The 22469-nt window shown below is 39.6% G+C and overlaps 1 protein-coding gene across 1 annotated transcript in view; it reads right to left on the bottom strand.

The window, feature by feature from the left end:
* WNT7A (Wnt family member 7A) overlaps positions 1-22469 on the bottom strand; it is a 121912-nt gene that overhangs the window by 28933 nt on the left and 70510 nt on the right. The window contains exons 2-3 of the mRNA XM_038409918.2: positions 21772-21998; positions 6066-6337 (exon numbers count right to left, since the gene is read on the bottom strand). Of these exons, the coding sequence (XP_038265846.1) occupies positions 6066-6337; positions 21772-21998 (499 nt within the window). The remainder of the gene's footprint in view (positions 1-6065; positions 6338-21771; positions 21999-22469) is intronic.

Below are 22469 nucleotides of genomic sequence, written 5' to 3'. Positions count from 1 at the left end.
TCCCCAAAAAATAGGACAGTAAATATTACAGTAGATTAATTCTCAGTTACCGGATCAATTTGGGATGCACCCCTTATAATTTCTCACAGCCTTGCTTGATAGTTACAGTAATCCTCTGTTATGCCCACTCTGAACCTCTTCTACAATGAATATTTAAACTCAAGACCCAAAAAGAATTGGAGCACTACCAATGCATGATAGAATTACAAGTTAGCACACCTATGTGTGTCTGCAAAGAGAAACATCAAATAAAAATCCACCTTGATGTGCCCTTGGATTGCAAAAGCCTTCTAATGTAGCCTGTGTCATGATTTATAACAATGACTCATAATGTGGCGTTATATTTAATATGAGGTAACTCTGATGCAAGATGTCATTCACAGAACTGCAATGTCAGGGAGAGAGAGAGCAATTTGATAATGTCCTTGCCGCTGACTCAGAATGAAAATCTTTCAGTCAAATCACCAAAATCTCTAGGCCCTTTCATATGTGCTTTGCTATTTTAGCAGTTATACTGGTAGAAATGTAATTTTTTCCCCCTGGACCAGAACTACCTTTCAGCAGTGGGAGTTACCTGCAATAATTTAAGTACCTCTGTATGTGGTAAGTCTAATTTGCTAACTGAGGAGTCAATCCCACAGTTGTTCCTTGTGTGGGATTCCCATGCAGTTAGTGGAAATTCTAAGAGCAGGTCAGTAGCAGAATCATGCCTACAAATTAATAGGAGTTTATCTCCATTTTCTGACACAGCTGTTATGAATTCTCCTACAATTATCGCTATGTTGCTTGCTTTTCACTGTGGTAAATCAATATTTCAGGACATACTAATTCATTGAAGCAAGGGACACCTGATGTGACGTGTCTCAGATATGGGAGAGAACTACAGGAGCCCTCTTAACAGAGACAGACATGCCAGACAAATGAACTACGGTTTCTAACATTGATTGGGACATTTTTCAGGGTGCATGCAAAAATCACTTCCAGGATTGTAATTTGTAATATCCATTTTGGGTAGATGTTCATGTGCTAACTTTGTTTGAGCTAGTGCACTAAAAATAGCAGTGTATCCCGGGCAGTGCCATGGACTAGCTATGCAAGTACTTAATGAGGAAGGCCTGGAGGGGATTTTACTTGGGTGGCTAACCTGCACCAGTGCAGCTATGCTGCTATGTTTAGTGCTACCTCAATCAAAGTGAGCATGTGTATGTCTACCCAACCTGGGAATTATACCTCCAGCTGCAGTGCAGATGTACCCTAAAAAGAGTGTCTGGGAATTTCAGCGCTGCACTACAGGAGCAACTATTGAAGAAATTGGGAGAACTTCTGCTTGCACAGGTCAGATGGAAACGCAGAGATACAGATGAAAACTGTTTATCCCTTGACCCAAGCAGATAAACCTTTGGAGATACTGTACATACATAAGACCAGTTGCTGACAACTATTGTCAGTACTGGGTCTATTACCTAGCATAGATGGGGTTAGAGACCAGGAACACATTGTACAAATTGATTCTACATGAGGGCACTCATTATATTATCCTTGATCTGAATGTTGCTGCTTTATGGGCATCAGAGTTCATTAGCTATTACACTAGTGAGACACGGTCAGGAGAAGAACAGGAGTACTTGTGGCACCTGAGAGACTAACGAATTCATTTGAGCATAAGCTTTCGTGAGCTACAGCTTACTTCATTGGATTCATGCAGTAGAAAATACAGTGGGGAGATTTTATATGCACAGAGAACATGAAACAATGGGTGTTACCATACACACTGTAACGAGAGTGATCAGGTAAGGTAAGCTAATATGAGCAGGAGAGGAAAAAAAACCTTTTGTAGTGATAATCAAGATGGGCCATTTCCAGTAGTTGACAAGAACGTCTGAGGAACAGTGGGGAGGGGGGGAATAAACATAGGGAAATAGTTTTACTTTGTGTAATGACACATCCACTCCCAGTCTCTATTCAAGCCTAAGTTAATTGTGTCCAGTTTGCAAATTAATTCCAATTAAGCAGTCTCTCGTTGCAGTCTGCTTTTGAAGTTTTTTTGTTGAAGAATTGCCACTTTTAGGTCTGTAATCGAGTGACCAGAGAGATTGAAGTGTTCTCCGACTGGTTTTTGAATGTTATAATTCTTGATGTCTGATTTGTGTCCATTTATTCTTTTACGTAGAGACTGTCCAGCTTGGCCAATGTACATGGAAGAGAGGTATTGCTGGCACATGATGGCATATATCACATTGGCAGATGTGCAGATGAACGAGCCTCTGATAGTGTGGCTGATGTGATTAGGCCCTATGATGGTGTCCCCTGAATACATATGTGGACACAGTTGGCAACGGGCTTTGTTGCAAGGATAAGTTCCTGGGTTAGTGTTTTTGTTGTGTGGTGTGTGGTTGCTGGTGAGTATTTGCTTCAGGTTGGGGGGCTGTCTGTAAGCAAGGACTGACCTGTCTCCCAAGATCTGTGAGAGTGATGGGTCATCCTCCAGGATAGGTTGTAGATCCTTGATGATGCGTTGGAGAGGTTTTAGTTGGGGGCTGAAGGTGATGGCTAGCGGCGTTCTGTTATTTTCTTCGTTGGGCCTGTCCTGTAGTAGGTAACTTCTGGGTACTCTTCTGGCTCTGTCAATCTGTCACTACAAAAGGTTTTTTTTTCTCTCCTGCTGGTATTAGCTCACCTTACCTGATCACTCTCGTTACAGTGTGTATGGTAACACCCATTGTTTCATGTTCTCTGTGTATATAAAATTTCCCCACTGTATTTTCTACTGCATGCATCCGATGATGTGAGCTGTAGCTCACGAAAGCTTATGCTCAAATAAATTTGTTAGTCTCTAAGGTGCCAAAAGTACTCCTGTTCTTCTCCTGACAGTGTCTCACTAGTGTAATAGCTAATGAACTCTGATGCCCATAAAGCAGTAACATTCAGATCAAGGATCTATAGGAACTATAGGCTGTTCCAGAAAACCAATTGCTGTCAACTGTTGTCAGCAATAGGTAAGTCTCCTAGTGTAGACCAGGTTATTCCTAGTATTTGGAATCTTTTGAAAAAAGAGCCCCAAAAATATACGGATCTCAGACAGCTTTTGTGTGTCCAATTTCAGCATTTAAAGTCAGCAATCTCTCCTACGTTGATGTAAGCCCTCAATTAGTGCTTGCTGTAGAATGGAACAGGTGATGAAAACATTGTGATCCCTCACGGGAATATAGGAGCAAAGCCTGATCTCTGTACTAAACACAGTCATTAGTTCTTCATTCCCTACTGGTTTGTGGACATGCAATAACACCTTCCCAGGCTTGTGTTGGCCTCCCACCCCACTGGATCATTAAAGATTTCAAATAAGATCAGTAGTTCGGCACTGTGAGGGTTTCAGTAACAGGCATATAAATATCTCCATATCAGAATAGTTTCTGAGCCTGCTGGAGACCTGGCAGTTTGCCAAAGATAGCACACACCACAGCTCTTCCAGATAGTAACACAAACACAGTGAAATTTCCCAGGCTCCAGTTTTTTAGGACACACAAATTTGTGCACACAAATTAGACCTACAACCATTGTGATTGTGTGCACATTGGTGCTAAAAGCAAAGGACCAGGAAGAACATTTTGTGCTGCACGTCTCAGAGGCACAACACAAAGCTCACAGTCTAGCAAGACAAGAAGCAAATGTGCCTCTGCCTTGGCTGGCTCCAGAACTTCTACAACCCCTGCGCTCTACCACAGCAACATACGTACAGCTACAGTGGGGCCAAAAATCACATCCCAGGACCCTGATGTCTAATACATTTTTGTCTATATAATTCTGAAAACCTGGGCCATGTAACTATAATATAAAAGTTAGGGATGCTTTGCCCCATCCTTCAGCTGTGCACTAGTGATGCTTTCCTAAAACAATCCCCAGTGCCAAACAAGCTTACAGCCAGCCAGATTTCAGTAAGCCATTTTAAGCTTCTTCTTTTTCTGCCAGCTCTGTGCTGTACCAGTTAGGTGGAAATGAGCCTCTCCATGAACCAGCTCTTGCAAGCTACAACAAAAAAGGTGGGAATCCACATATAATGGTCCAATTTCCTCTGTTATCGTTAACTTCAGTGGAGTTACACTGGTGTAACAGAATAAATGTGACCCTACGTGTTAAACAAGCTGGTGGAATACAAACGGGTATGCTAACTCATCTGCTGTAAGGAGCCTAGCAGCCAAGAGGCTGATTCTCCGAGCACTGGAGCCTAGCGCAGGGACTGTTAGAATCAAGCTCTTTGAACATTTACTCTTTCTGAGATAAGTTCAGGAGACATTAATATTTCTGTTGTGATAACCACTTAGTGTTCTGAGAGATCATCTCTGCACTGGAGTGCCAGACCCAGGCATTTGGAACACTGAAAAAAGAAATTGTTAACATAACCTCTCTAGCTTTCAGCGGGAATAAGTCTGAGGAAGGCTATGGCTGTTGTTTGTGACAGAAACAGTCGTTCTTTTTCAAGTCCCAAATGCTGTGGTCTTGTGATCTCTCAGAGCCCTAATTATTGTTACTGCAACAGAAATATTAGTGTCTTCAAGCCTCTTTCCTCTTCAAGCTACTCAAATCCAGTGCTGAATCACACCAAGACAAAGACAAAGCCACCACTTACGGGCTGGCTGAAAAATTCAATTGAAATACCAATGGTGGAGAAAGTGAAATAAAGAGCTAAGAAAGCATGGGAATTATTTTAACTCAAGGGGCTGGAGCAAGGGCCAAGATGGAGCTGTAGGACAGTGAATTACTATGTTCAAGAGCCCTTCTACTCTGGAAGGTAACTGTGTATCAATAACAGAACTGTTTGCTGAGTTTCATTCAGTTACACTGTGCAAACCCAGCAAAGGCCATGAGGCTGCACAAGAGTCACTGACGCCATTATTTGGTGAACCATTCTGTTGATGATGCACCTGAAGGAACAGACTCCAACTCACTGTCCTTAGCTCTCTTGCTCTGTAACACTTAACAGTATTAAAAAGGAGGTAAAAAAATCACTGACCACTAAAGTCAGCAGACAGGGATTCTAAACCACAGGGAGCAGATCTGTTCAATAAGAAGGTGTTTTTACATAGTTGCTTTTCAGAGTAGGACCACCCTCGCGCATAGTAATTTAATGTCCTATGGGCCAGAGATCCTGGCCCTTTTGTGTCACTGGCCAGTGTGAAGACCCACGTTGGGCAATTTCTAGCTATCACAAGTTAGAGTGCTCCGAGGCTGCTCTCATGTACCCTGGGGATCAAACCAGCTTACGAGGATTTGAGGAGGACACTGGTGGCCCTCTTCACGAGTCCTGTGCTGAGCACAACTCTGCTAGACAGGAGTGCCAAGGCCTCTGTCTTTGCCACATGACAATAGGAAATCTGAATACACTGCAATATATTGCAGAGGAAGCAAAACCAAGAGATGTCAAGATTCCCAGAATTGCTGTGTAGATTCCACATAAAATGTACATGTTTAAAGCTGCCAGGGAGACAAGAGTTCAAACACTGTTTCTGCATGAAAGTGCTTTAAGCTGCCTGGTTCTAAGGAATTGTGGGGGAGCGCTCCATTTAAAATGATAACCCTGCCTTACGTGTGTATATATTATGTTGTGTTAAAATGAGTCAGTCTGTGGTCTCTTAGTTCCACTTCACTCAAGTTTTTTTTCCTTTAGCTATAGTCCCCACACAAAGAGCAAGGTTTAGACAGTTGGGTTGAAAGTGATCCCTTTTCAAATGAATGATGAGAAGTTCATGTCTGAACCTGAAGAGAAGCAGATTCAGCCACACAGTAGCAGGCAAGCTTTCTATCTCAAGCACCATTTGACTTTCCAGCTAAACTGTTTGTTTGCATTTTCTGTTTTATGACTGGAAAGAACAACATTTAGACAAATATTTGACAGATGGATCATCCAACAAGTTTGTGTAGCTTACAAAAGTGCCTATTCGGCTACTGTAAAACGGCATTAGCCTTAAAGCACATTTCCTTCTGAACATTGTGCCGTACGTGTTGTAATCAGACCTCTGATTCTAGACAAGGAATTGTCATATGATGGTGGAGAGCAGAGAGATACCTACCTTACGCCCCGCTTCGTTGTTGTGCAAGTTCATGAGAGTCCTTGCGTTCTGTTTAATCTCTCTTGCATCCACAAACACTTTGGCGAATCCTATTCCATATCTGATGTCAGCAGAACAGCCTCCCCATTTCCATCCTTCGTCTTTATGGTACTGTCCCTGTTTTTCTTTATCACAACCACAGTCGCTTAGGTTTCCCTGGGTACAGGCAGCAGTGATCGCATGTGCTACTCCAGCGGCAATGATGGCATATGTGAATGCTGCTTCTCTGCTACCTGAAATTAAAACAGTGCTGTAAATATATGGGACAACATTTGTGATGGCATTATTTAGAAAAATATGTGCAAGTCAGTGCAGTGCAAATGCCATATGGTTATAATTAGAATTGTTGTAAACATGCAGACATAAGCAGTACTCCACCATTCAAAGTTTTGATTTTTGTTGATGTTCAGGCACCCTCTGAAAAAATAGAGCTCCAGGCTGCAGTATATTTAAGCTTAGATATTATCCAGATAACCATATAAATATTTTTCTGGGTTATCATTAGAGCTAGTTGGGTATTTTCCAACTAAATGTTTTTTGCTGAAAAATGTCAATTCATCAGAACTATTTGTGGAAAATTGATAAAACTCCCAATTTGAAAAAAATTTAGATTTTTTTTTCAAAATTATCAAAATTTCCCACTTTAAAGGAAAAATTTCAAATTTTTGTCACCACTGTAGTTGGTGACAAAATTCTTATTTGCTTCAATAGGATTAGAATCAGGCCTTTTATAAAGAGCGGATGGATGGGAAGATGTAATCCCCTTGTTAAACATCTGCCGACTCAGCCCTGTCATATTCCAAACAACTACTGGTGATGGTTTATGATTCATGGAACAAGCAAATTTCTGTTATGCATCAGACTTCATGAGAAACATCATTTAAGGAACGAAATATTACAGACACTTCATTCTCAGCTGCATCTCTCTTCACATATGTGATCTATATTTTTATGTTTGTCTCTAAGTGGTTCATTCTTTTAATGAAAAATATCTACTTTCTTACCTCATGGCAAGGAAGCATAATGGAGAGAAAAAAAATCAACAAAATCTATTAAAAAGGAAACTTCTTTGCCAATTATTAGCATGAACAGTCTTCCCACTGATGGTACTGTGTGCTATGTTTACAAATGAACTAGCAATCAAAGACTTTCCTAAAAGATTTCTTGATTTGTCCTTCGTAAAAGAAACAATTTATATCAATGTTGAATTGATGGGATATTTATGCCTCTGCAGACTCTGTCGATCTATTATTGTTAGAACTAGTGGTTTGTCATGAAAATTTAAAGGAGACGGAGAAGTCTCCAGTAGCCTCCAGTTCAAGATCCTGGTCTACAACTCCAAAACACTGAGGGTACATCTACCCGGCAATAAAAAACCCACAGCTCCAAGTGTCAGAGCCCAGGTAAATTGACTCCAGGGCGCAGGCTGCAGGGCTAAAAATAGCAGTGTAGACATTCTGGCTAAGACTGGAGCCAAGGTTTGGAGACCCTCTCCCCACACGGGATCTTAGAGCCAGAGATCCAGCCCGAGCCTGAACATTTACACTGCATTTTTAACCCCATGGCTTGAGTCCCAGTCAGCTGACCCAGGCCAACCAAGGCCATCCCACAGGTCTTTAGTGCAGTGTAGACATACCCTTGGTGAACTGGGCTCCCTAAGAGATTGCCTAGTTTGCTTAATGAGGGACTTTGTCAAAGGCTTTCTTAAAGTCCAAGTACACTATATCCATAGGAGCATCCTTGTCCTCGTGTTTCTTTGACCCCCTCAAAGAATTCTAATAGATCAGTGAAGTATGATTTGTCTTCATAAAAGCCATCCTCTTCAGACAATTATGGTAATCTTGGACATCCTACCTAGTTTACTAAGGAGGCTACTAAAGAGGTTGTGCTGCCAGGAAGGAGGCTGTCAAAGTTGGATGCATTGAGATCTCTAGGATTTCCTACAGTTTAGGGGGCATCTCTATAGTAAATGAGCCCTAAAACCCTTTAAGGGATGACTTGGCAACTTTGTGGGGTGAGCCTTGCATAGATACTTAGCAAAATTATTTCTCATTAGATTATTCTGTGGAAGGGAGTGGATGCTTTAGGTCTACATTTACATCTGTTCGTATTTTTGCTTTAGATGCACCAATCTAACACAGGTTGTTTTCAGGAATTGCTTTTCTTCACATAAGAAAAAGACATGGGCTTGACTCTAATCCTACTTAAACCACTGTAAATCAGACGTAATGTCAAATTTTAAAAAAAATCTCCTTTTTGTGGAAAAACAGTTGTCAGCTCTTCAGTGCTGAAGGATAGGAGATTGTACTGTAAAGAAGGCAGGTATCCAAAGGAATTCACCACATGGAAAGACTCAAAGGCCTCATACAGTATTCATAATGTATCACACACTTGTCTCATCTATTTCAGGCTGTTGTGTTTTGCATAGATGACTCATATTCTGAAGCAGTTACACTTGTTCTGTCCTTAGGAATATAAATGGTGTAGTGAGACATTCTGGCATTAGTATATGTAATTTTGTGTTTATCTAATTTTACTGCTTTTGTGCCAGGTCCATGATTGTGCTTTAAATACTCAAAAGGTGCAACAGGACTTTTACCTTTGTATTCAAGCAAGTAAGTTATAAACTGCAAAATTTAACCTACTCTGTAATATGTGTTTTGCTCAGAACACTGCATATATTATACTTTTTTTTAAAAGAGAGAGAGAGATTAACTAAGGGGGGGACAGTTCTCTTTTTTTCTTTTACTTAATAAAGTTTTTTTTTTTAAGTTTTTTGGAGCCAGGTTTTGGCATACACTGCATTTGGCCAGAAAACAGGTGCACATTAACACATCAAAAGCACTATTGCAGTGAGTTCAATTTCTGGCCAGCTTCTGCCTCACACATCCTTATGTGCAGGTATATGTCACAGCAGGAGTAATCTATTAAGGAGGGGAAGGGATGAGGCTGGGCACAAGATGTCTCAAAATACACTAACTACACCCGCTTATAGTTAGTCTTCATCTTGAAATGTCGCTACAGCACCATGTAAGGACAACATGGAGAACAACCCACTGTGAGTTTTGAGAGAGCCAGAACTAAAGTGGAATAATTTCACTATACTCTACTTCCTTCATCTCTCAGGAATGTATGAATATGTGTCTCACAGCCAAATTAGCTCCCTTACCTTCACTTTCCTGCAAAGATTTAGCAGTGTAGAATTCGGGTTCTTATTGCTAGAAGTATCATTGTAAGGGTTCAGGCTTTAACCTCAATCCAGTGCAGTTATTTTAGTAGTAGTAGTATTTTTAAATCCAGATTTTTAAATCATCTACTGATGATTCTAGCATCAAAAGTGCTTTATAGACGGGACCAGAAAATCTTGTACGGGAAGAAGAGGTAAAGTGGCATAAAAAGATTGTTAGAGTCAAAGAAAATAGAGGGCAAAGAAGCAAGTAATTATTCCTGCCAAGTTTTTATTGTGAGGGGATAACAAAGGGATGCTGTAAAGAGGGAAGGGAAAGATGAATAGGACTCAGAGTAGTGGTTTCCACACTATCAACCATGGAGCCCTCTTTGGGGGAAATCCAGAACACTCACAACATTTTCCCTGGGGGAAGGAGGGTGATTAGGAAAGCTTGTGTCAGTGATCCTCTCTCTTCTGTAGAACCTAAAAGGTTGGAGAACCCCAAACGGCATTGCTTGGCACTCTGTAAATGCCTAAGAAAGTCGGACATGGGGTGTAAAAGCGAAAGAGCATGTCTTAAGGGGGAACTCTGAAGAGACAGAATATACTCATAGGAATGAGCTGCCAGACTGGAAATATGTCACATGAACAATCCTCCAACCCAACAGCTAAAAACATCAGAAAGGGACCCAGAAATAAAAAAATATATATATTTGCAAAGTGGTGACATCCATGGCAAATCTTAAAAATCTTTACTGACAACTTCTCTTGGAGCTACAATTTAATATAACTCTACACAATGAACAAACGAAGAGGGGATGACTAGGATCCATGCAAACCACAGTCCAGGAGGTTGGGTCAGTGAAGGAAATGTCATACATCGAAATTATGGTTCTTCCAGCCAATGGAGTGCTGGGGTGCAGAATGCCTGGGGTATCTGAGTGGGGAGTGGAATGAGGTGTGGTGCCTACATAAGCCTCCTAGGACTGCTGGGGGAGGGTGGAGAGTTTTCTACTCTTGTACAAAAGTTGTAGCTTGTACTGACTGGTACTCTAGCTAGAGTGCAACTCACTTTGATGTGCCCCCGTTAGGATATGCAGCACCCCTCTAGTAATGCTAGGCTACCCCCCAATCTTCCCCGTGCTCTCCCAAGCAGCTGCGTTATGTCTGCCTCTTGTTCCCATGAAGTGCCCATGAAGGGGAAGCCATATTTTGGCTTGTATTGCATAAATACTGATAAACAACTTGGCAAAATCCACTTAGGCTAAGAAGTCAATTGATGGACTGGAACACTGCCCTACTCTCCACTCTTTCTGCTTTGCAGAAGTTGCTGCAAAGCTAAAGACAGGGATGGGAGAGAAATTTAAGCATGGAGACAAAGTCATAGTGAGGAAATTGTCCTTAAGCCCCCTAACCAGCTAGTAACTTATTCCCTCCTTTTTGTCTATGGTGAGCAAGGCCTACAAAGATAATAAATTTAGAACATCAGATTTTAGAAACCTTTAGAAAAATATCTATTTGTGCAAGTAAAGGTTGCTCCTGTAATTACATGGGAGGTGATCAAGCTCTTTCTGATCTTGGCTACATTACAGGTACAATCTTTACATTAAGCTGAACTATACTTGAACAAGTGCTTCAGTGCTCTAGGAACATGGGTTCTTCTTCAGTGTTGGACATGAATATCTTCTGCTTTTTCTACTTTCTTCTGGACTTAACCTATGCACTGGGCTATTGGAAGAAATTCTTGCTTTCCCACATGTCTTGCTCTACCAGCATGCCATAGTACTGTTTGCTATGATGGAATATAGTTTGGTATTCATAGCTCTAAAAACCATTGAGACTTCACTATCAGAGAGCAACTGGTGGTGCCTTATTTGTCTTCTGATTCACTGGAGTTCTGTCTTTGGACAATGGAATAGATCCTTCTCATTGTAGCATGTGATAGTTTCAAAGCTGTCTTCAGTCCTGTCACCAAGGACTGCACAGTAATACCAACCACAGGAGATGCTGGGGAAGCTCATTACATGTCATAAATAGAAGCACTGGGATTATCATGAATAAACTAAACCATAAATACCACCAGTTCCATACTGCTCACATTTTATGAATGGAAACTTTCTCTGTTGCTGAATATCAGATCAAGTATTTAGTAAGCTGTAAAACACAAAGAATTCTTTTGTTTGAGCAGTACAAATCCATAGACAGACAAGCACTACCAAGATACCAGTGCATGGTCAAATATTAAGTGATTTTTGGTGAAGAGATCACTTGTTCTGATGATTATTAAATACATAGAAATAAAGGGTATGTAATATGCCATAAACAGTAGGTAAAAAAAAACGTAAGGTGTGGTATAATGCCTTTTAGCTGCCCAGACACAAATTCATGCTTTCAGGTTCTTGTGTTTTTCTTGCAACATCTAAAGCAAAGTTAAATCCTATGAAAAAAACAATATCCTGGCCTTTCAGGGGATGGGCTTGGTGATCTACTAGGTCTCTTCTATCTCGAACTTCCGTGAGTTTAGCATCAGTTACATCATCAGCTGCTTCAGGGGGAAACTTTGAACTCAGATTTAGCAAATACTTGAATGAGGGAATAATATTTTGACCCTTTTAGTTTTTAAATGTGTTTATTTGTACTTAAAAGTGTATGTATGACAGTTGCTTCTTGCACAGAACAGCTACTGAAGTCAAGAAGAGAGTGCAGCATAACCTTAACACTTGTTAAGTTGGCCACAGTGTGGCTCTTCTAACATTTAATAAAAAGAAAAGGAGTACTTGTGGCACCTTAGAGACTAACAAATTTATTAGAGCATAAGCTTTCGTGAGCTACAGCTCACTTCATCGGATGCATTTAATGTAATTATAGGAAATGCATACTGTACACTACAGCCCTAATCCTACAAACCTGCACATTCATCACTTTACCTCCATGAATAAAGTGTTGACAGGTCTGGGATCTGGCAAGTCAGTGCGGGATCTGTTTGTGTACTTGAGGCAAACATAGATCCATATTCTGTTACTTGATTTGGGATTGCCACTCTTTTTCCACCTGCCCCAAACATTTCTGTTCTTCTTTAAAACCGAGTTCTTCATTTGTAATTAAGGTAAATTAAATGCTTTTATAAAATGTATGTGTATCAGTGCAGTAATAATCAGTGTATGTTTGGCATTACATAGGAAATCAGGATCTAATCCTGCAAGGTGCTGAGTGCCCTCCACTCCCAAAGAAGTCAGTGAGAGCTGATGGTGCTGAGCAGCTCAACTCTAAGATTCTGAGTATATTTTTAAAAAGTTTTGTCCCCCCATATCAGCCCAACCATAAATTGACTAATCTGGGAAATAAAAAAGACAAATTTGTATTTATCTCACTGAAAAACATACGTTGTATTTTCTGCTATTTAAAGCCAAGGGGTCAGGGAGGGAGTTATCTGCAGTGACATGAACTGAAATATATGTTGATTGTGAAAATAGAAAGATGGAAAATACAGCGTACCTTGCCAATTATGTGCCATGACTAACATTACTTCACATTTCTATAGAGATCATAATTCATAGCTAGTAAAATGGAGAGCAGAACTCATCCTCTGACTACTTATCTTGGTCTGCCTTTTTTTTGAGAAAGAAAGAGAGCACGCACGGGCTTGATTCTTAAAATAGCATGTGTAATTAATTTTAAAAGGCAGCTTTAAAAATTAAAGTATGACCATTTTTCCAGTTAAGGACCTAAACCTAGGTGCTGAGAGCTCCCAATAATTCTATTGACTTGAAATGAAATTGAGGATGCCAAATAAAAAATTCTTAGCTCACCAGTTTAAAAAAATAAGGTGAATTGTATTTAAAATGTAAGAAGGAAATATTTCCCATCTTCAGAGGCTTTAGTTATTGCCCATTTATCAGTCTAAATTTGATGATATTTCATCAACACAGATTAATAATATGAAATTCTGAAATGGGATACAAACAGATATATTCCATTTCAAAAGCAAATTCTATTTTAAGCGTATAAAATAGTTACTCAAGGCACAAATATTGTAAAATCAGACCTATCATTCGGTATTTCAGAAGATATGGATCGTCCCTTTTATATATCTTCACTTCTTATACGACACTATGTCAAAATGTGTTTTATGTAGTTGTATTTTCTTTCAGAAAAACCTTTATAGTGATCCTGCAATAGGCATTTAGTTATTCTACGTTCTAATGTAATGTAATCTTTTTGTTTCTCTAAAACATGTACTCACAAGATACATTTGAAGGTAGGTATGAGAGCCTTCTGATGTGAATTCCAACTAATGTGACCTTGGGGCAATGTTTTTATCTTACTATGATAGTCACAGCCTAGAAAGATTGACTCTTTGGAAGAAGCAATATGCTGGTTTTTAAATATATTATGCCAGATTTTCAGCCTCACCTCTGTTTTTGCAGGAGCAGTTTTTGCCTGTGAATAACTAATCCTGCATTACTGCATATGCAAATACTATACATATGCTAAAATATAGCGGCAGGACATGAAAATCCAGTACATAAATGCAAGTCCTCATCCCACGGAGGAAAATGGTAAAATTCCCATTAATTTCACTGGGATCGTATTTGGCCCTTTCAGTATATCTTGGGGGCTCGTGAGTGCCAGTGGTTCAAAATATATAGTATTTGTCAATCTCTAATCAATCACTGGTTGCATTTGGAAAAAGTAAGGTCTGTATTGTATTAATGGCACAATTCTAAACAGAAACCTTTTGCTAAGATGGCAGCCTTGCCTGTTTGTTTCCATGGGCAAATATCTTCCCTCTGACTATAAAAACTAGTTTAATTTTAACCTATTTTCCTTCTGCAAATCATTTTAGTGTGATCTCCTAGGCCTGATATTTGCTCTTTGGAATTCAAAAAATCAAAAATTTTAAAGCCTGTCCCATGAAATTACCCTGGAATTGAATACCAAAAAATGTTGGTCCAAAGACGTGATAGAAAAATAATTCTGATGAAATGATATAATTGAAAATGCATTTCTAATCTGAAAAGTGACTAAAGATGGTAATATATTTTAATGAACAGATGTATGTTTACTTCAAGTCAGATCTGTACACATTAGTGACAAAATAAGTGTTACTACATTTTTCTCCTGCTACCTCAGGTATGGGAAAATTAGCTGGATTCTTTTCACTTTTGTGCATCTGCAAAACAATTGTTTTCTAAATTCCAGTTACAAGGCTAGCTAGTTACACGGCAAGCCCATGGAAGATAAGAGGGTTACACTGGTATTACAGAGGGCATAATATGGCCTTCAGAATATTTGTCATTCATGGGGAAGTGTGAGAATGGAAGACTCCACTTTTACTCAGACCAAGAAGTTTCTCTCCCATTACTATCATGAGACAATGTGGAATGTAAATCACTCAGTGAACAAGAGTTAAGGATGTTGCTGGAAGAGAAGCATGGTCTATTGGTCTGAGTATGCAAGTAAGTAGAAGCTAATAACTCCTAACACCTTGTCCTCTCTATGAACCTGCATAGATCACTTAACTTCTCTGACTGAGATTCTCCCTAAGTTAAAAATATTGCACAAAGTGCAAATCAGTGCTGAATTTGGCCTATTGTAATGCACATGGGCCAGATTCTGTCCACGTCATTCACATGGGTAGTCCCTTTGACTTCAGTTGCACTACTCACATGAGTAGTATGTGCAGGATAAAGGTCTGTGGAACGTAACTTTCCACATTATAGTGAGCCTCCCTCTCCACCACCCCACCCACACACTGAGACTGCACATACATTCCCCAAAATGAGTCTTCATTTGTTGAGCTCTGCCAGTGGTAGCAATGTTGTCAGCTGTAGCATAAGCAGGACTCAGCTATTTATCAGTCCCTTCTAATCATCCCTGCTACTAAAGCTGCACTATTGACTGCACTAGCAGTCAATCCCAGGTCTCATTTTTGCTAGCATAGGCAAGGCCAAGAGGATTGTCCATAATGATGGAAGTTATGGACACAATGAGTTAATTTAACAATGTTTGGCAGATGTGTCACTCAGGATATTCTTGCTTTTGTTGTATAATGCACGTCTTCATTATTTTTAGGTTTTTTAATATTCAAATCTGCAGTGAGATCCTTTTGTTTAAAGTTGATGTTTTTAGTCTCAGGCACATGCAGGGCAATAGTGTCTCATGTGTTTTCTGTATAATAGGATCATCATGTCCTCTCTCCAAAGGTTGTGTTCAATGTTTTTCACAGGCAATGTCTCAGTGAGGGGAGTCTCCACAGACTTGCCTTGAAATTACTTTTAGTTTTGCTGTGTCATGTTATGGCAGAATCATAGGGTCTTAATAGACTTGTGTTGAAGTTCTTCCTGTTTAAGGTCTGTCACAGAATCTTCAAAGACCTTCACTGAAGTTGGATTTAGTTTTGCCAGGTTTCTATAGAGAATTTGAATTTGCTTTCAACTTTGTCTTGTCACATTGCAAAGGCACAACTGTATCATAGTGTCATTAAGGTAATCAGAAACATCTTTTTCCTTGTGTCTTGCATCATCACATCAGCTTGATACTGTCGTATTCTTGGTGCAGTTAATCTCCACAGGAACTAGGAGTCAGGACTCAGTTATTTGAGAGATTAACACTCTGTTCATGTCCTGCCATAGCTATGGCAATTAGCAGGTTCACATTTGCTCTGTGCATGGAATTACACCCTCTGGGTTGGTCTGCTGAGTATTCAGTGGAAACCCCTCAGGGTTGAATTTGCTCTTTCGGTATTCCATGAGAGCCCAAATTGGAGCTTCATGTTGTTGCAAAAGACGCATCTGCATGGTCAGGCCTTTTTGACACTTCATTTGAATAGATGTGAGCAGAATCCTTGGACTGTCTTACTCTGAAGACTTTATGGCTTTGGTGATGGAAAGGCCCAAAATGCTGAAGTGTGGACACCATTATGCATTTGTTAATTTAAAAAACACTCATAATTGAATCACCACATCACTTGCACTGTTATTGACATTATCATTACCAATTGTTATGACCAGATATCCATATTCAAATGTCAGTAAAGTCTTGCTCTTGAAGGACAAAGTACTGTATACTGTATAACACTAGAAATGAAATATATGCAGTAAATGGGATGAAGACTCACTGTGAATATATTTGGGAACCCAGTACCTGAACAGAAATATGCCATGTTGATAGTGAATAAATGTAAGTGGTCACTAGCTATAATCCTTTGTCCAAAACTATCTTTGAAAAACAGATTAGCAAAGTTATATGTGACTTCCCCAAAAAAGTTTACAAATAATAATATCTAGCTCTTATGTGGTGCTTTTCATTCATAGATCTCAATGATCTTAACAAAGGAGGTCAAAATCTTTGTCCCTATTTTATAGATGGATAAAGTGAATCAGAGAGAAGGGGACATGACTTGCCCAGTGTTACCCAGCAGATCAATGGCAGAGTTAGGATTAGAACCCAGATCTCTTGAGTCACAGTCCAGAATCAACAAAAGAAAGAAAATTAAACTTGTATCAGTTTGGTTACACTTGCACAATATCAGAATTCAGACTACCAAGTAAAGACAAAAGTAATAAAATTATGATATCCCAGGATTCAGATTGATAACAAAACTGTATCTGATGTCATAGAAAGATAGAGCTGGAGGGAACTCCAAAAGATCATCTACTCCATCCCCATGCACTGAAGCAGTATCATACATACCTAGACCATATCTGACAGGTGTTTGTCTATTCTGTTCTTAATGGGGATTCCACAACTTCCCTTGATAGCCCATTCTAGTACTTAACAGTATTTATAGTTAGGAAGTTTTTCCTCATCTCTAACCTAAATCTCCCTTGCTGCAGTTTAAGATGGTTATTTCTTGTCCCACCTATACACATGGAGGGCAGTTGATTACATTCTCTTTATAATAGCCCTTAATATATTTGAAGACCTCACAAGGTCCCCTCTCTCTCTTCTTTTCTCAAGATTAAACAGATCCAGTTTTTTAAGCTTTCCTTATAGGTAAGGTTTTCTAAACCTTTTATCACTTTTGTTGCTTTCCTCTGGACTGTTTCCAATTTGTCCACATGTATTTCTTAAAGCTTGGTACCCAAAACCAAACATAATAATCCATTCAAACCTTACCGGCACTGAGTAGAGTGGAACAATTACCTCCCATGTCTTACTCCTCTTAATACACTCCAGCATGATATTAGCCTTTTTCACCACTGCATCACATTGTTGACTCTTATTCAATTTATGATCCACTATAACCCCCAGATCCTTCTCAGCAGTACTATTGACTAGCTAGTCATACACATTTTGTATTTGTGCATTTAATTTTTCCTTCCTAAATGCAGTACTTTGCACATGTCTTTACTGAAGTTCATCTTGATTTCAGACCTATTTGTCAAGGTCATTTTGAATTCTAATCCTTTCCTCCAAAGTGATTGCAATTCCTCTCTGAATTGTGTCATCCACAAATGTTATAAGCATACTCTCCACCCCATTATTCAAGTCATTAATGAAAATATTGAATAGTAACCATTGATGACTACTTGAGTATGGTCTTTCAACCAGTTGTTCACCCACCTTATAGTATTTTCATCTAGGTGACATTTCCCTAATTTCCTTATGAAAATGTTGTGTGATAATATGTCAAACGCCTTACTAAAATCAAGATACATCACTGCTTCCCCACTTTAGTTAGGCCAGTAACCCTGTCAAAGAAGGAACTTAGGTTGGTTTATTATTATTTGTTCTTGACAAATCCATGTTGGCTATCACCCTATTATCCTCTAGATGCACAGTAATTGATTGTTCAATAATTTGTTCCAGTATTTTTCCAGATATTGAAGTTAGGGTGACTAGATCTATAGTTCCTGAGGTCTTCTTTGTTTCCCTTTTTTAAAGATAGGTACTATGTATAGAACAGTCTAGGATGCATGACTATGCAGTTGTCAAGGTAACCTATTATCATAGATTTTCACACACAACTCCAGTTAGCATAGGAGTTGTATGGCTGAATCCTCACGAACTGATAGAATTTCTTTCGGGGTACTTAGTATAGTATTAGTACACATATACGCCCATGTTGTAATCATTTAATGACGCATTTCAACAAGTTACATTGCAGTCTCTTTGAATTTGCATCCTAATCTTAGCACAGACACCACAATGCCACTTTAAAGTCACATGGCACTTATCTAATAGAGAAAGCAGAATGATGTCATGCGGTCAAATGATTTTATTGCAAATTGCAGTTGTGGGATCCTGCCTACTTCCAAGATAATTTTAAAGATTCAACCATACTGAGAAACATCATCAGTGTTCACACATTAACTAATATTTTAGTACCTTTTACACTTATAGCATTCTAATGGCAATCTGGAGTAATCATGTGAAAGGAATAAGAAAGTACAGATCTACAGCTATTACTCGTATAGAAAAATATACTAGTGAAAAATATTTTGAAGTTTAATATTCAATTGCATTGTAATTAGTGCATTGGTTAGCATATGGGAGATATTTTAGGTTTAACATTTCATATTGCATGTGTCATTCCTGTCCCCACTGCCAGTATTTATGATGATAAATGTGAGACTTTCTCTTTTATCTTATCTTAGTTGTGGGCATTAAATCTGGCCTTTGTATTTACTAGGTATAGGATTTGCCCTTCTTAACACAGTGAAATATTAGCTTAGATTATTGTAAATTGTAGTTCATACTGGTTCTTTACAGAGCTTAGGGAGATGGAAAGAACAGTTGATAAAGGGGAATGGAAAACAGTGAGCAGCTTAGAGAATCCTAGGAACTGAATGATTTTTCCCCATCTTCTTATAAAATGATATTGTCTGAATCAAATGTGCAAGGGTTTCCACACATGCTGATACAGACAAGAAACAGAGAAGAACACAAATGGTTACACTAATGTTATTAATATATAGTGGCACCCAATAGACCCACTATTTTTCAGTAAGTTAACTCAGCCATAACAGTTTGCACTGAAATCAGACTTGCCATTAAAGATCCAAGGAGGTACTCCTGAGCTCCAAAAAAGCTGCTTTTTTGCATGGGATTGATTGTCTTTCTTATGCACCTTGCTAGCAAGATGCATATAGTATATTTTGAAATGCAAGTGTAAACATTGTTTAAATCTGAACATAAAACTTATGCATTTTAAATGAGTTTTGGTCATTATGGTCCACATTCAATCCTGATATAAGTTCTGAAGTCAATGGAGTTACATCAGGGATGAGTTTGGCCTGATATGTTTGAATACACCTATCTATATAAACATTATAATGGGTAATTAGATATGAGGTAACACTTCAGAGATGGGTCAAATCCACTTCCTTTAATATTGACTTTCTTTAAAAGTACCAAAATATAGCCTACCAGCTAAATCAATTTTGAAAAAAACTGACAATGTTACCCAACATACCACAATAACTCTGCATGTCTGTTGCTCTTGGGCACACACATTTTCTTTTTACAAATATATTTGTAACTGTTAGATTAGAGTGGTCCAATCCTACCAGCCTGCCAAGCAGACCCATCGTTGAGGTCAGTCAGACGCATGCCTGCATAAATCAGTGGCCAGAATGAGCCAACTCTATGGAAGCAGTTACAGTCTTCCAGTGTAATGGACACAATTTTAAAAGTATTCACTAATGTTGTATGCCCCAGTCTTTGGGTGACCAATCTGAGATATAGTGCCTGATTTTCAGAGGTGTTGAGAACCCAATGGCCTTCAATATAAAATCTTTAGACTTTTCCCTGTTTTTGTTCTTGCATAAAACCATGAGCACTGGATATCACACACACCTACATTTGAGTAATACTAAAACATTTACTTAAACCTGCCTAAGTGAGGAACTTCAGCTATATAGATGCCAGTGCTGCATTCGTTGTGTATCAATCCCAGTGACTTTGATAGGTATCTTGGGTGCACAAGGAATGCCATACTGGTATTATAGTTAGGCCATATCCTGCCCTGGTCCACCTGTCCTGGCTGGATTAAGACAAAGTGGGGCCTGAATCCAATCCAATCAAAAGGCTTAGCAACAAACCTAAGGCCCTGCACAACAAATCAAAGAGCCCAATACTCCTGGTGTAAAAGTGCCCCTGGCACTCTTGGCTCCTTGCCAATGCTACATCTTGCTTCCCAAGTCCCACAGAATACCTTAGCTCTCTATTATGACAGTGTTCCCTCCTGAAGCTAAACTTGTTGGGTCCCTGGGCACTGTCACAGTCCAAGGCATAGAACCCCAGATCTGTGGATTCTACTGTCGAACATGGAACTCATAATGGTATCAGTGACCATTTTAAATTGTGAATTGAAAGGTGATTATGGCCCTTAAGGCTGAAATTTTATCCTTAACTCTTCTTACTGTTCCCAAGTATGGCATGATCAACAAACATAAAGAAGCCCTCAGGTACCATAAGTTCTGCAATACACAGGTCTGAAGACAGTGTTTCCCCCTTCCTTAGAGATTTCCTCACATCTAAATTTGTATTTTTATTGCTGCTATTTGAGTGCAATTTTAAAATGTAGCTTCAGCTGTTAGTACAAAAAAACCCAACATCTATGATTGAGAGAGATGAGCCCCAATTTGAAAATCAGATTAGAACCCCTTTGACTGTGGATGTGGTTCAGACTTGAATGTCCAGATATTAACTGCATCTAAGGCTTGGGTTGGGTTGAATTCTAAACTGGCAGGTGTGTGTTTTCTGATTCTGTTTTCGAAGGGGCCAATCTCTCACCAAATAAACAGTTAGTTTTCTTGAGCTTCCTGGTCTAAATAAAAATAAAAGGAGTACTTGTGGCACCGTAGAGACTAACAAATTTATTTGAGCATAAGCTTTCGTGAGCTATAGCTCACTTCATCAGATGTAGCTCACGAAAGCTTATGCTCAAATAAATTTGTTAGTCTCTAAGGTGCCACAAGTACTCCTTTTCTTTTTGCGAATGCAGACTAATATGGCTGCTACTCTGAAAACTTGTCTAAATAGTCCACCCTTTGGGGCTGATATCTACAGAGAATGGCTCATGAGCTTTCTGTGTGTAGAGTCCAAAGGGCTAGCTTATCTTCAATACCCTCTCTCCCAACAAAACCCCTAACCAGATCCAAATCTCCAAGTCCTGTTGTGTGTTGTACATGCATGAAAAAAGGCACAGGGCACAAGCTTTACAAGTATAGGACAGTGGAATATTTAGAGGAAGATGTCTTATTTGTTATGTAAGTGCTTTTTTAGAGTATTTGGGAGGGTTTCACTAGATATCCTATAGGGAAAATTCACAGATATCTATTTTGGTAATCCTAAAGAAAGGGGCAGGTGAAAATACACTAAAGGGAATGATCCTGCACTGGCTGGCATAGACTGGGTGCCCTGGCAGGTCTTTCCCAACCCTAGCATGTATGATTCTGTGACATTTTCATGTGTACCAAACCCTTTTTGCTAACCTTTTGGTGGACTTCAGGTCCAAACCTTGCAATAACCAGTAAAGAGGTAACATACCCACTTTCAGCTCTTTTCCAAAGACCGTCCTTTCCCCCAAGGCAGAGCAATTCCAGCGTCCATTTCGGAATTGAAATTGACATTCGTTGATTCCCATTTGAGACCCTTCTCCGATCACTATGATAGCATCGGGTCTGCTCTGACAGATTGCCCTCTGTCTAGGAGCTAAACCCGGGATCTTGTTACAGATGATGCTGGCCCCCAGAGCCACCACAGAGGAAAAACCCCTGGAATGAGAGAAGAAGGGGGAAAGACTCAGAACAAATAAAATTAGCACCGCAGCTTTCAGAGCCAATCGATTCCTGAGGCGGCAGCCTTCTTACAGGCGCTTTCAGAGGGAGGCATCTTCTCACTTCAAAGCATGTTCCCTGCCTTGAAAGCGCGTTCAACCTAGGATTTCCACATTCACGCTAAAAGAAAAGGAGTACTTGTGACGCCTTAGAGACTAACGACTGCCACGGCTGCTACTCGGCAACCTGTGAACATTCACGCTGTGACAGTACCTTTAGTGACCTCTCCCCGGAGCAAGCGGTTTTCAGGCCGCTTTGTGTCAGTCAATAGACTGGGGTAAAGGAGATAAAGGGGCTGAACCCCAGCGGAGGACAGAGAGAGCCCCATCCTCTGTAACCCTGCTGGGGTATTCACGAGGCACCGTGCGTTTAAAACCCTCCCCCCGGTGTTGACTAATGCCACTGATA

The sequence above is a fragment of the Dermochelys coriacea genome, chromosome 7 (assembly GCF_009764565.3).
Source record: "Dermochelys coriacea isolate rDerCor1 chromosome 7, rDerCor1.pri.v4, whole genome shotgun sequence".
Lineage (NCBI taxonomy): Eukaryota > Metazoa > Chordata > Testudines > Dermochelyidae > Dermochelys > Dermochelys coriacea.
The sequence above is the reverse complement of the archived record's forward strand: the minus strand, read 5'-3'. Positions and strand labels throughout refer to the sequence as shown.